The following is a 15,227-nucleotide window of genomic DNA, read 5'->3' as shown; positions in this document are numbered from 1 at the left end:
GGCTTTACTAATGTAAGTCTACAGTATGTATTGTAAATTTGATTTTGCCTTTTAATTAGAAAATTTGTAAATTGGGATTTGCGTCAAAAATGGGTGTAATTAATTATGTACTGAAATAAAATAACAATGAAAAACATTGTTATTATTAATTAAATGTTTGTTTCAAATATTCAACAGAAACTGAAATTATAATTATGAATCTGTTTTATAGGGTGGTGGTGATTCCCACGATGGCAATGTATCTAGTCGTTCATCTCGTCCACGGGCGACGGATGACGGACCACATATTGGAAAATACAGACTTCTAAAAACATTAGGAAAAGGTAACTTTGCCAAGGTTAAGTTGGCAAAGCATATACCAACAGGAAAAGAGGTAGGTTTTCATGTTCAAGTGTATTTTTAGTATCGTATAATATTCAAGAATGTCTACTGTTAAATTTAGACAGTATTCTTGTAATTGGATACCGATTTGTACACTGTAAACAGTCTACTGTATAAAGCCTGTTTTCTACTAGCTGAATCTATATGATGACGATGGTACATTAGATGGTTCCCATTAAAGGGCGTGGTTTTGGATGATACCATTATCCGATAAGGGTGCTCTTCGGTTTTCTTTTAGTAAATGTATTCCTCTCTTTAGAGAGAAAGGCTATTGTAGGTTTATCCAACACCACTGTTTGTTTATCAAGACTCGAGAGCAGGGCTGAAAATTAACGGTCGCCCGGTCGCCAATGGCGACCTTTATTTGGTAAGGGCGAGTATTAATTTTGTGATGGTCGACCCGTCTGGCGACTTCCAGAAACTACATCCACTTACCTTTTATAACTAATCTAGGCCTAGGCTAATAATATATAAGCTAAGTTATAAGCTACAAGCCTAGTTATAAAGCTACAAGCCTAATGGCAGCCCTCGTTTTTAAGGATCGCGAGCGCGATGCTCATCAACAACCTTCAAGGAGAACAATTAATCGCGCTCCATCTCACAGTGCGAGGTTAGGTACCAAAAAAGGGGATTCCCCTGCCTGCATTCAAGGGCGAGTTTACTTCATCGCCTCATAGTGCATCCAGTACGGTGTCATAGAAATACCTCCTTTACAGCAAGCACATGTCCCAACCAATAATTGTTCCTTTTATGCTTACTGCATGTTTTTATGGAACGAGTTTATAAAATATATTTAATTTTAAAAGGAAACATTAATAGGAGGCCTAAATATAATGTTTATTATTTAAAAAGCTCAGTTGCTTCTAATTATGATTGTCATTGGTGGATTATTTCTTCAAAAGTTCCAACCAATTTTGGTCACTCAAATCCTCCTCAAAACACGTGCTGATGTGTGACGTCATCATCTTCTAGAAGATCTCTCAGCTCTCTCCCCAATTGTGCGTGCATGTGTGACACATGTAAACAGGATTAAATATCTTTCTTAATTATTTTAAAATGATACTTTGTAACTTATTATCAATATTTTAATGGCATTGCATGTTAGAATTGTATAATTTATGAAATACAGGTAGTTTTCTGTCTGTTTTCTAGACCAACAATCTAGGCTAGAAAAGCTAGGCCTAGGCTAAAGACATGTTGGTCAGGATTCTCCAGGCTCCTGAAACCAAATCTAGGCCATACAAAAAATTGGCTTGAATTTTTTCAATGACAATCCCCACAAAAAATATTGTGTGTGGGAGGGGAGGGAGGAGGAGGAATTTTGGGGAGAGTAATTTAATTATCAAAAGTAATAAATGATATAATTGGGAGGGGTGGGGATAAATTCCCCCCCTCGGGCACAAAAAAAAATGTACAAAAAATTAATAAGGGCCAGCCATTTTTAATAAGGGCGACCATCCTTCAACTTCAACTGGCCCTGCTGGCCACTATGGTTTAAAGGTTAATTTTCAGCCCTGCGAGAGTCATTGGTATGAGTATTAATTAATATTTCCATTTAGGTTTTTGTAATAATATTTTTTAAAAAATGAGAAGCCAAACAGAATATACACTTTTATAAAATTGCTGAGACTGCCAAGCTCAAATGTTTAAGGTCAGCAAATTCAAATATCCAGACTTTGTGGGTGAATGTTGTGTTGAAATTAGACTGAGTAGAAGGAAGGCTTTAAAATAAGCTTTAGACTTATTGGAAGACTTTGAAGGGGAGTGTTCATGCACACCTCCGCACAGCACAATTATATCCATGCCAATTGTTTGCCAACCATATTTTAACTGAAATTCCAGGGCTAAATTTTGCCTAGAGTGATAGCTTTAAAAATTCCAAATAAATAAACAAATGGTATAATACAATGCTTACAATGCATGTTTTTAACATGTAAACAGAAAACACTAGACTGGTAAACAACATTTTATTCCGATAAATGAAACAATTCTGTTGGTTCATGCCTGGAACATCCTGGTTGTGTGCTCTATTAGGCCTACAGTAAACATCAACAATGTAAAATACATTGTTGTTTGTTTTTTGTTCGCTTCCGTCTTCCATTTCTTTTTTAAGACGGCACAAATTGTGTTAATTTTAAATTATTGTATTCGTTTATATATTTATTTAGGTGATCATTTAGAATAAAATGATCACCTATTGTTATTGTATAAAATCTTTATTATTATTTTTTTTTTTATTATTTTTTTTCTTTTTATTGTTTCTGTACACTATTTTGTGTAACAATTATCTCAAAAAGTTTAATGTCAATGATTACAAAAATTTCAGAATATCTTTCAAATAATACAACTTAATCCTAATAAGCTTTCCAGCGTGATCACTCATCCGTGACGACATTTATACGCCATTTTGCGAAATCACATTATCAATCATATCTCCATAATTCATTATCAAATATTAATGAAATTCACTACACGTAAACTTCAGATCAAGGGTAAAAATATTAGCAAATAAAAACGCACGCGCACGTAGGTTCATGCGCGTGATATCGCGCGTTAAAAATTTAAAAAGCTCAAAATTAAGTTTTGATCAATTTAGAGCATGAATTAGGCCATTTGCGTGTTTCAAAAAATTACTGCGCAAAAATGCGTTTTTGCGCGCGCGATACTTAAAAAGCGTAAAAAATATGAATTTTTTTTACAAATCTCATTCTACTCACCATCCTTAGTACATTCACCAACTTTGAGTCAGTTCCGACTTAAAATAACGCTATACGAGCACGTTAAAAATGACAAAATGCGCACATTTATTTTACAAAAGTTCTGAAAATGGTGAAAAATAGGTCTTTTTTAAAATGAAAATAATTCTTCAGAATGCAAGATGACCCCCGATTTTTTTAACTTATTCTGGAAGCCATTGAGTTGTAGATATGAATTCATGTACACATTTTACGTACAAAATGTTTTGACGTCATCAAATGGCCACTTGAATTTAAAAATTAGGATTTGTTATCTTTTTGTGTAGATTATCACATTCAACAGAGCGCATCTTGGTTATGTGTGCTCGAATTTCGCACAACTTTCAGTATGTGCTTGCTTAATTAATTATCTTTATCATGAGTTGACACTATCTTCATTTTAATGACGTCATCACGCGTAAAAACTTGAATAACGTAGGCCGTGTAATTTCACCTTCGCAGTAAATTTGAATATCTTACAGCTCTTCAGAATTGAAGGTTACCTTGATGATTATAATTTATTATGAAAGCTGATGAAATGTAGATATTTATTCATATAAAAATTAAGCCTATCGGATGTTGTGACGTTAACATATGGCCAGTTGAAGTGAAAAAGTAGTTTTTTCATATTTTTCGTCAAAGTTATACACAATTCAAAGAGCGCGCACAGCGCTTCTACGTGCCAAATTGTTTTCCAAATCTTATATTTTTTTGCTCAATTAATTATCTTTCGAAATTGTCATCTTAAAGTTTAGTTTGATAACGTCATCATGCCAAAAAATTAGAACATGTGTCCCGCAATTTCACCTATGCTACACTGTATATAGATATACAGTATATACTGTACATATTGTATATGGCATATAGGCACAACTCAGCACTATAAGCATATAATAGGATGGCATACATCAACATTTTCCGATCGTATGTTAACGTACGTGCATGTTTAAAAAAAAATTAATTTCAGTAAAATGATAAAAATGATCACCTATAATTCGTCAAAGTGACGAATTAAATTCTAGTTTTGTATTACATTTGTTATTTTGTTCATGTTACTTGAACATTCTTGTTTTTTGATGACATTATGTAGTTTGCCTTATGGCAGCCATCTTGTGTTCATTAAACCATAGAGATGTTATGCTTCCTGGTTTGTTGAGATGTATTTTGTTGAGTAAAGGAAGACAATTGTCAGTTGTAGGCCTCTCTTTAAAAGCTAGGCCTAGCTTAGTATCAACAAACATTGTGGGTGGACCTTGGTTGATGACCACACCCACCCACCCTTCTTGCAGCCATTATACATTTGCCTTTTGTTATGTTGACATCTGACAAAAATCTGCCTTGTTCTTTATGGTTCTTTTAGTATTGAACTAAAAGGATTTTTCAATTATAGTACTGTAGTTCTCCGTAACTACTGCACTGTGTAACCTAAAGGCCAATTTACACAGACGAGCGGTAATGTAAGCGGAAAGCCATATACTTGTCCCACATAGAATCTATATCTACATCTTGAGTGGGTTCCCCTCAACCGCTTGTCCGCATCTGTAAATGTTCATAAGAAATAACATAGATTCTATATTTTGTTTAAAGGCCAGGTGCGGGCAAAAAATTTCTATTGATCATACATTCCAATAATTATCGATCTATAGTTTCCCCATGTTTCATAATTTTTGGGATTTTATTTGTGTTACACGAGCTTGTTGAAAATAAGCACTTTCTTATCAGTGGGGGGATAGTTCAAATTACACAGTAAAATCTCTATTCTTTTGTGCATAAATTTTGTAAATAGAGAGGCATTTTAAAAAGCTATGAAAAATAAACGGTGTGGTAAAAAATTTTATCAGATAACTAAATATAGGTAATATAACTTGAATATTACATTTCTGGTATTTTTATTCAACTTCAGCTTTTTATTTTCATGCTATAGCAAAAATTATCCACCGTATATCCACCATCTTTTTTCACCTTCTAGGGAGTCACCAGACATGTTATTACATTAGGTTAACTACCTAACTACTGAAAAAAAGTCTTCCTGGTTTTTATGGAAGAATTTTGCCAAATTTTGTATTTGGCCATATTAAGGGAAATTCATGTTTTTTCGTCTTGATTTCTGTTACAAATATTTGATTTATGTACAAGTAACCAAATATTATATTTAAAATTCATGCCTGTACCTGAGCTTTAACGTTAACGCTCATCTGTGTAAATTGAACTTAAGGCTATGTTTCCGCAGCCAAATATTAACCAATTAATTAACCGATAAACCGCCTATGGAAACCGGATTTAACCGATATTATCTCATTCAAATCACATAATTATCGGATAAAAGGACAAGTTTTAATTACCTTATTGATTAAAAAAAAAAACCGATAATTGTTGTTTTAGCTGCGGAAACACAGCCTAAGTATTCCTATAGTTTGTATCAGTAGCAGTACTCTTAAAATCAAGATTAGTGTGATCGTAAACTGAAAATTGTCGTACTTGCATAATATAAGTATAGAAAAGTTTACACTTTAGTCAGTCAGGTCTGAATTTTGTATGGGATTAAAAAGTGTAGCCTGGAGTTCTCTAAGGCCACCAGACTGAATTCAGTTTAAATGTAGCTTAAAAGTACAAAGACTACTCGGATTGGTTGCATTAAATAATGGAATTTTCCTTGTGTCCAAATTTAGCCTACCTTGTAGGATGACTGGGATTATATTTGACTATTGTGAAACATGGTAAAATTATATTGCATCAGGTAATGCTATAGCCAGGAGTCACATCAACTTGATCTAGCTTGCTGTCTATTTAAATATCCAGATTCTTTTTACTTTCGCAGAATTTCAGTAGCTTAGTAGTACTGTAGCTGTGCAGTTTAGTTGCTTTACATTGGCCGTGACCTCGCAGGCTTGACATTTGAAATACTATTAAAATCTTGTGATTTGTATACATGTACATTAGGCATATTGTCATGCTCTCTTGAGTTCTAGGTTTTAATAAGTAATTAGTGTTGTCACAGCAGAGCAAAGAAACGATACTGTATAGTTCACATTATCAAAAACCAATAGATGCACTGATTATGTTTAAATAACATAGTATAAAACTGACTCCAAATAACAAGCAAGCCATGATTTGACGTTTCGATCTTTATTTGATCATTATCATTTTATTTCGATAATTTTTTCATTCATTATATTTGTTGTGATTTTTTCTAATGATGGCAGTTTGTTTCATTCATTTAATAAAAATAAAATAGCTAATTAAACATTGAGTAAACAAAATCAAATAAAATAGAATTTTAAAATAAGAGAATAATCAGTGTAAAAAGAGTGTAAAACAAAAGCCCCAGTTTGTTCAAATACTAACGTAATGTACCACGGTACAGTATGAAAAGAAATGATAGTACATTAGGATGTTGCCATTAAAGGGCGCAGTTAGCAGACTGTTCCATTAAAATTCATATTTTTCTCCCACATCATGGTTAAAGGGCTAATGTCAGTTTGTCCAGGTAATAAGCGACATTTACAGTCTACCAATACCGTTGTTGATTTGTGTAATTTGATCAATTTAATTCAAAATTTTATTATGACCATTATAGCACGTTTTTTAAGTTGCCACAAAAAATACAACAAATTTCAATTTCAGTTGAGTGACCCGGATATCTGGTACAATAGTAGTAATACATAGGATTAAAACATAGTAATGAGAGGGAAATCATGATTCAACGTTTCAATCTTTATTGGAATGATTGAGTAGTAGTCATAATATTAACAAATCATTTTGTCATTTAATAACTAACTAACTAAAAACTGACTAACTTTTAAATCCTCCAATCTTTCCTGTCAAGTTGTCCATCATATCCTAAGTAGTTTACTGAATGGTTTATAATGTATTATTTGATACTACACAGTGATAAAATCACAGGTCTTTGTTTAAACAAGGTATTGTTAAATTAATTAGCTTGATTAATTAGCATAGTTGAGTGTGAGTTGACCTTGGAGTCTGCTTGTTCAAATTATCAGAGCTAATTATATGACTGAATCATTTGAATTTCTGCATGATGGTTATGAATGATACTTTCAGGAATAAGGAATAAGGAATAAGGAATAAGCCCAATACATTTTGTAGGCTAGGTAAAATTGCAATTCCAATATACTGTACTCTTTAGAGAATTTCTGACACTGACAGAAGACCTGTTTTATAATAAATATAATTTTCCCAGTACAATTTAGTGTAATTATTAAGCAACCTATGTTGATAGTGGAATGATTTTGATATCAAAATGACATTAGGTATTTTATTACATGCTGATTGAAATGTCAATACAAACATTGGCTAAATGAATGTATTTGTTCGGATGGATTGTTCAAATTTGTCTTACTTCTGGCTGAATTTAAATTTTAAACAATGGCTACTGTTTGAAACTTGAATTTATTAGAAAGGTCTATTTTGTGCCTCAATTAAAAGGTACCTGGGTAAACTGAAAATAGCGCTCTCCTGAGAAATACAATATGAAAATAAGAAATGGGATGCTACAACTTGAGGGTTCACTACCCAGACTGTACCATTATCCAATAGGGATGTTCCAAAAACATTTGTATGGTATTTATAATTGTATGTTGGTTTATCCAGATAAGTGGATTGATACAGCAAACACCATTTACTTTTTTAGCCTGAGCAATATTTTAATAGTAAAAAAATGTAAAATTGTACGTGATTAGTTGGTTAAAACTTAAATTTGAACTTAAACTATGAATATGAACCAATCCAGTGGATATAAAATATATACATGTACACTTAAATGATAATTTAAAAATGCTAATAAGAGAAATGATTACTTTACTGAATAATGTGATGCCATTGCCATCATGGTGATTATTTATTTTGTTTCGTAACATATTGCATTTAAATATGACTCATTCATTTTATGTATACGATGATCTAGAGGCGCTGCACTTGGCTTAGTTGACATGCTGTCATGTAGATTTAGTATCACTGAGAAATTAGTATAATCATTATCATACTTAAATTGTATCCATGGTAATTTTTGTAGTCTTGTATTTAAAAAAAAGAAGAGTACTTTATGAATGAAATAATGCACATTACAGCAGCATTTATTTGTACTTAAAGAGGTGCATTTCTGGACAAATGAATATCCGTTTTACATTAATACAGAGTGAAATAAAGAATTATACAGTTCAATACACTCCTGTACACAATTGAATTGTAAAACTCTGTGTACACTATTAAACTTTATGGGACAAAATAATGTGCTGTGCCCATGGACATGATGATATCATATCACTACCATATTTTAGCATATCATTACCATATTTGGACACATGTTTTTTGTCAAACTAGTTTGATAGTGTAGTCATAGCTAATAGAATTGACCGTTTAATTTATAATGAGATGCTGAGTTAAATACTGTAGAAATGGTTTTTAACCAAATAAAAATTGTCTCCCCATTCAATAAATACAACATACAAACATAAAGTAAAACTTTAATTCATTTCTATCTACCACTTTCATCTTGGCTGCTGCAGAGTAGAGCAATTATAGATACTTATAATAGGGTGTGACGCAGTATTTTGGGCGTTGAGATGTAGTTCTAATCCAACTCTCGCCTCATTGCTTACAGTATATCCTTTGGCAAGACACTTTACTTACATTTGTCTCTCTCCACCCAGATGCTGGGCTCGCACTGGCCGATCGCCAAGTCGCCATGGGCGAAAACGTTTCCAGATTGGCGAAAAATAAAACGGCTACTTTAGCCATTTTGGCTATGACATATGATAAAATAGATAATAAAATAATCATTTTGGCGAAAGCATAAAGTCCAACTAAAAGGTCCATTTGTCGATCTTCAAGCATTTATTTCGTTCGTTATCATGTTGTTTACTTCGAGCTCCATTTGCGTCAACTTGTTTCGTTGTACCAGGCGTCTCTTTGTTATTTCAATATGATGGAGATAGCAGAGGTAGACTGCACAGAGAGACAGACGTTACACGACACATGGATGATGGAGTCTACCCAAACTATCACGTGTTGCGCTGCACAAACGATCGACGACTCGACAGCCGACGGTCGGCTATTTACCGGGATTGTCTATTTTTCGATAAGGGTGTTCTTTTCAGATTAAAAAAAACATAGTATCTTCAATGAATGATCTTATCGAAATCAATATTTATGCGTTATGCATTTTAGGCTCCAATAATGTAGTTTCATATTTTACCCTTAATAAAGTTTCCTCGTGCGTGCAGTGCGTCAGTAGAGTAAACAAAACAACATTCGGGAAATGGTAGAGTCTAACGGGGATTTAGCTAAACACACACGTGCATTTATTGCGGACTATATAAACAGCAAGGCCGGCCGCCGGCGGCTTCTGTGTTGTTGGGTAATAAATAATCGAGCCGGGATGGTATAAATTTCTCCCCCGACAGAAACGCCTTTTCCCTGTGCTTTGGCCTATATTATCTGCACGTTCAACAACGATACGAGTGTTCGTTTGCTAGAAATATTTTTAGCATATAGGCCTACGACGTACCGTCGTACATAATTTTGTAGGCCTAGGCCCCTAGGCCCCTACTGCACTTTCGCACCTCTTGAGCATACCCAATTTAAAAACATTCACCCGCTGCGCGGCGGTGACGGTGGGTGACCGTGAAAGTCTTAGGACACGATTTTCGCGTGGTACGGAAGCCACCAGCCAAGCGTAAAAAACAAAAATAACATAGCGTTCAGGGGATTTCAGAAAACTGTAAAATGTTTCTTATTAAATTGATAACTCCATGAATGCTGTATGATTAAAAACAATTTGAACAATTGTTTTGATCATATCATATAAAATACAACAATTATTTTTTTTAATCAAATATACAGTGATTTAGGCATGGCTCTCTTTCCCCAAATGCCTTACAAAAACGTTCAGGGAACAGTGTATAGACCTATTGACATAGATAAATTAACTAAAACGTTTTTACTATTATATTTCAACAATTTTTAATTTTGGCTAATTACCGATTCATATGGCTAAATAAAAAAATTGAACTTTAGCCATCTTGGCTATAGATAAACTGATTTGACTAAAAAAAATATTTTGACTTTCGCCAAATGGCTAAAGAAAATGAAATGTTAGTGCTACCCCAGAGATGTATAAAATGGGTGCCGGTTAGATCACTTAGACACAACTTTGCACTGATTACTACTGTAGGTGCATTATAATTATTGGAGTATGTTTCCATACGTGTTTGTTTCAAAAAATGTCCTGGGCAATAATGTGCAGCGCATTGAGAGCTTGCTTATGAGCTATATAAGAATGAACTATTATTATTATAGATACAGTTGTCTTTGTGTAAATACGACAGAATGCAGTATGAAAAGAATGAGGACCTTTTTGACCCATGGAATTGTGGTTTTGGGAAACTTTCTGTTTGGTTTTGCCAAAATTGACTACAACAACCAATTTTTATAAATCTACTGTAACAATACTTACTGAATGGATTCCGTCACACCAGCCACACTTTACTGTGTGTCCTTTTGTTATGCCTGATTAGGTCCTATTTCTGCTTGACTCAATTCCATATTTTAGCTTGACTTGTTTCCTATCCCAGTTGTTTCATATTAGACATGTCTGAATACACTTGACCTGCCATGGGTCTTAATTGGTCTAGTGCTGCTTTGAAACAGGATAGTATGTCTGTAGGTCAGCAGTGACATATATTTTAACTGATGGTGTTCTATAGTCTATTTCGTCCCTAGCTTACCTGAATATAAAACAGACATAGGCTGTTACCCCTTTCGAGGGGATAACAAAATTGAGGAGAGCGCTAGAACTGGCAGCACTTACATGATGTGACCATTAGGGGAGTAGCATGTAGTTGAAAAGTGTAACATCTAAATCCTCAGCACCATGAGCAATGATCATTGGAAGGGCATTATAAATCGAAAATAATATAACTAAAAAAGACAGTGGTGTCGTCCATGAGCCATGCCCTCAGGTGGGTGATTATGCCCATGCATACCTTCACCATTTCTTTTTGAGAAGTTGAAATGTTAACACCTTTTTTCAATGAGAGAAGATACCTTCTGCTATTGAAACAATCGCAGGCCATTGTTCATTTTTTTCAATTCTGAACTGATAGAGAGAAAACTCTCGATACATAAAAGTAATTGTATTTTTTGTAAGTAAAACACAACCACAGTAGACTACATCATTGTAAAATAAGAAAACATTTATGTAACATTATTATTATTTATGTAACCATAAAAGAAAAGTTGTTTTAGTGGAGTTTTTTTGGTTTTGTAAAATTTTGTTTCAAGTGAATGATGAAGAGATATTTTAACAAAATAATTCTTTTTTATTTTTCAGGTTGCAATAAAGATAATTGATAAAGGGCAACTAAACCCAAGTAGTTTACAAAAGGTATGTATTATTTGTAATGTTTTGACAGAAAGATGATTTATTCTATCTTTAGACTATTTTTTAACAAAAATCATTTTTATATAATAAATTACAATAATTCATTCCTACCATCTTTCCCACCTTTCCATAGTTCCCATTATTTTATATTGGTAAAGATTTAGTTTTGAAATGAGTATTTAAAAAAGAAAATATTGACTAATCTTGGATAATTGTTAGTGCACTCTCCAAGGTCAAGTTGAAGGTCAAAAGGTCATGTTGAAGGTCAAAAGTAGTTCACTCCAGAAGTAATACAGTAGTATTGTTCTATAGTCAAACAATGGAAATATTTGATTGGTTTATTGTTTTATTCCAGATTTGATTGTTTATTTCAATGGGTGTTATGAAACCATCCACAATTTACTGTGGTTTGTGAAAGATTATGTTCATATCCCTTGAAAAAAGTGGTTTCAACCTCTGGGAAATAATATATAGTGCGACCTTTAATATCCAAAAGATTAACTGCTGGCTTCCATTGGTTTTGGACCTAGTTAAATTTAGGGACTGTTGCAGTCTTAAAAGCCTGGGTGAATTGAGTATGTTCTGCTCATCGGGTTATGTAATAAGGCCTAGTAAATTAAAGGTCAAAGTTTAGAAAATTCAGTTTTGAACCTTTCACTAGGATTGTTTTCACACAGGAAACTGAAGACCACAATACACCTTCTGTGTGAAAGGGTCTAGACCAGAAATAACATCTATAAATATTGTTGCTAATTTTATGTGAGAAGGGCTTTCAAGTGTATATAATCTGCTAACTGAAGAGTCCATGCAATTAAACCTTTAAAAAAAAAAAGTAGAAAACATACAGATTCTATTTTACTTTACTACATTCCCTTCACTATCATGTCCTAATGTCATTTGTTCTGTAGTTTTCCTCTATTTATGTTTTATTATCAAGGTTTATTCCATTATTGGTGCTGTCTTTTTCTGGTGTTTTCACCCTTTATTAAATTCATTATGGATTGTCTTTTTTCCCCCAGTGTTATTTTTCGCAAGATTCACAAAGACTTTCTCTGTAGTAATTACATAGGTCAAGATAAGAATGTGCTCTGAGTGGGTGCTTCCAAGACAACTGTCCTTATGTTAATAAGTTGTGGCATATAATTGCAGAGATTACAATTTGTCAGTGCCATTAAGAATTCTAAGTTTTACAGTTTAAAAAATCTGTTTGGACCATCATCTCAACTTTGTCGAGTTGGCTTGAAACTTTGCAAACATTCGTTAGTAATTACTACTTCTGATCCCATGTTCGTATTTCATACCTCTCTGTTTTTCCGACCTTTCGTTTTTTTTCCCAAATTCTCGTGCTTTAAACATCTTTTCCTTATTAAGTCAGGTCGGCAGCAATTAATACTTCTATTCTATTGTTTTAAATTAGTCTAATGCTCTGTCTACACTACTATCAAACTGTATGTGACAAAAAATGGGATGTGCCCATATATGGACATGATGTCATATCACTACCATATTTGGGCATACCACTAGCTCATTTATTCATCTATATTGGTTTCTGTACTGCCTGTGATGGCTATAAAAAAACGAGCCTAATCAGAACGTGATAATGCATCCTGAATGACGAACCTGCTAGTTGTAACAATTAAGAATGGAGTTGTGGCTTGGTGGTTATGATGCTTGGCTACCAATCCAAGGGTCCTGGGTTCAAGTCCTGTCATATGTAAGGATTTTTTCTCATGACAATTTGCAACTCCACTCCCAAAGACTTGTAATTAAGTCTTTGTTTATGTAGAGCATCTTGTGTATATGTTTGTCTTGTGAACAGGATTGCCACCTTTGAGAGAAGGATAGTGATTAAGTTCACTTGTGGTTATCCTTGGCAATTTGCCTAAAAAATGAATAAAAAAAAAAAAAAAAAAAAAAAATTGCTTTGTGTTGGTTATTCTCTGCAGTTTTTACAGTAATATGACATAGCTCCAACAGTATAAACACAGGCTTTGTGACTGGTTTGTTCATGATGTGTCGTAGGTTTTGTACATTTATTGAAAATGATTTACTGTCAAGCTACCACAACCTTGGTAGAAATATTGATCATGAAATATTGCACAGACTGATTATAATAATTTTATATTGACTATTAAAAAACAATCTGTGTCTGGTCTATTGTGATTCTGTGTAATTTTATATTTCTATTCAGCAATGGTTTTTATTTCAGACTGGCTGAATTTTTTCATTCTATTCATAGACAATTGTTTAGGTTTTTTTTAAAACTATTATAAGCAGATGGCTTTCAGATGTGACCATCTCGGTATAAATGTTAGATTCAGTTAGGGACCATGTCAAAATTACTATAAACAAACATTTAACCTGTTGTGTGTAATTATATAGCAAGCTTAGTTGGGTATTCAAACACACATTTCATTTCAGTAACTGCAGAAAAATGACTTAATATCATCACAAATCAATGTATTAAAAACCTAATTATTTGTTTTATAAGTTTTTGACAGTGTAAAATTGGAAGTGAATGTAAAATTGAGAGTGAATGTAAAATTGAGAGTGAATGTAAAATTGAGAGTGAATGTAAAAGTTGGTAGTGAATGTAAAAGTTGGGAGTGAATGTAAAGTTGGGAGTGAATGTAATATTGAGAGTGAATGTAAAATTGGGAGTGAATGTAAAAGTTGGGAGTGAATGTAAAAGTTGAGAGTGATTGTAAAAGTTGAGAGTGATTGTAAAAGTTGAGAGTGAATGTAAAAGTTGAGAGTGAATGTAAAAGTTGAGAGTGAATGTAAAATTGAGAGTGAGTGTAAAATTGAGAGTGAGTGTAAAATTGAGAGTGAGTGTAAAATTGAGAGTGAGTGTAAAATTGAGAGTGAGTGTAAAATTGAGAGTGAGTGTAAAATTGAGAGTGAGTGTAAAATTGAGAGTGAGTGTAAAATTGAGAGTGAGTGTAAAATTGAGAGTGAGTGTAAAATTGAGAGTGAGTGTAAAATTGAGAGTGAGTGTAAAATTGAGAGTGAGTGTAAAATTTGGATTGAATGTAAAATTGAGAGTAAATGCAACATTTAGATTACAGTGCAAAATTTAGATTGTCGCGAGTCATGTGACTTTGAGAGTATGCTCGGAGTATGCAGTAGGTGTGAGTAAACATGAAGCAATGAAAATATGTATGAAATCAGAAGTATGTGCAACATTAAAATGTAGTGCCATTCATTTTGGGGTTTTTTTTTTTTAGGTATACAGAGAAGTCAGAATAATGAAGTTACTAGATCATCCTAACATAGGTAAGAAAATGTTTCCATTAATTCAAGAGCTGCTATGTTTAAGCCTAAGTTTATATTGAATATTCAATGTACAACGCCATGACATGGGTCTTTTCAGCAGAAAGAGCTATGCTTACTATTGAAAGTTTGGCTGTTTATTTTTTAAATTGTTTCAATTTCAAGTACCGTCAAAGGTTAAATTGAGTGAGGGGTTTTATTCGGACACGGTTAGTCCTCTAGTCTTGCCCACTAGTTATCCACACGATTCTGTCTGTCAAAATATTCTGGCTATAATTAGATCTACGGTATGTTCCTTACCACGGTCGCGTTTGGGTAGATAATGATACTACAGTAAGTTGTATTCCTAAGCTGTAAGTTCATCCCCGTAACACGAACCCTCCCCCTCCTTGTTTCCATGTTCAAAGAATTCGCAAATTTGTTATATCTTGAACTTA

At 33.4% G+C, this 15,227-nt stretch overlaps 1 protein-coding gene across 7 annotated transcripts in view; it reads left to right on the top strand.

The window, feature by feature from the left end:
* The window catches only part of LOC144852146 (MAP/microtubule affinity-regulating kinase 3-like), a 65,488-nt gene that overhangs the window by 3,147 nt on the left and 47,114 nt on the right, over positions 1-15,227 (top strand). For all 7 annotated transcript variants that reach the window (XM_078709889.1, XM_078709888.1, XM_078709887.1 and 4 more), the window contains exons 3-5: positions 212-373; positions 11,467-11,520; positions 14,745-14,793. In XM_078709889.1, coding sequence (XP_078566015.1) covers positions 212-373; positions 11,467-11,520; positions 14,745-14,793 — 265 coding nt within the window. The remainder of the gene's footprint in view (positions 1-211; positions 374-11,466; positions 11,521-14,744; positions 14,794-15,227) is intronic.

This window comes from Antedon bifida, chromosome 9 (genome assembly GCF_963402885.1).
Source record: "Antedon bifida chromosome 9, ecAntBifi1.1, whole genome shotgun sequence".
NCBI classification, from domain to species: Eukaryota; Metazoa; Echinodermata; class Crinoidea; order Comatulida; family Antedonidae; genus Antedon; species Antedon bifida.
The sequence above is the reverse complement of the archived record's forward strand: the minus strand, read 5'-3'. Positions and strand labels throughout refer to the sequence as shown.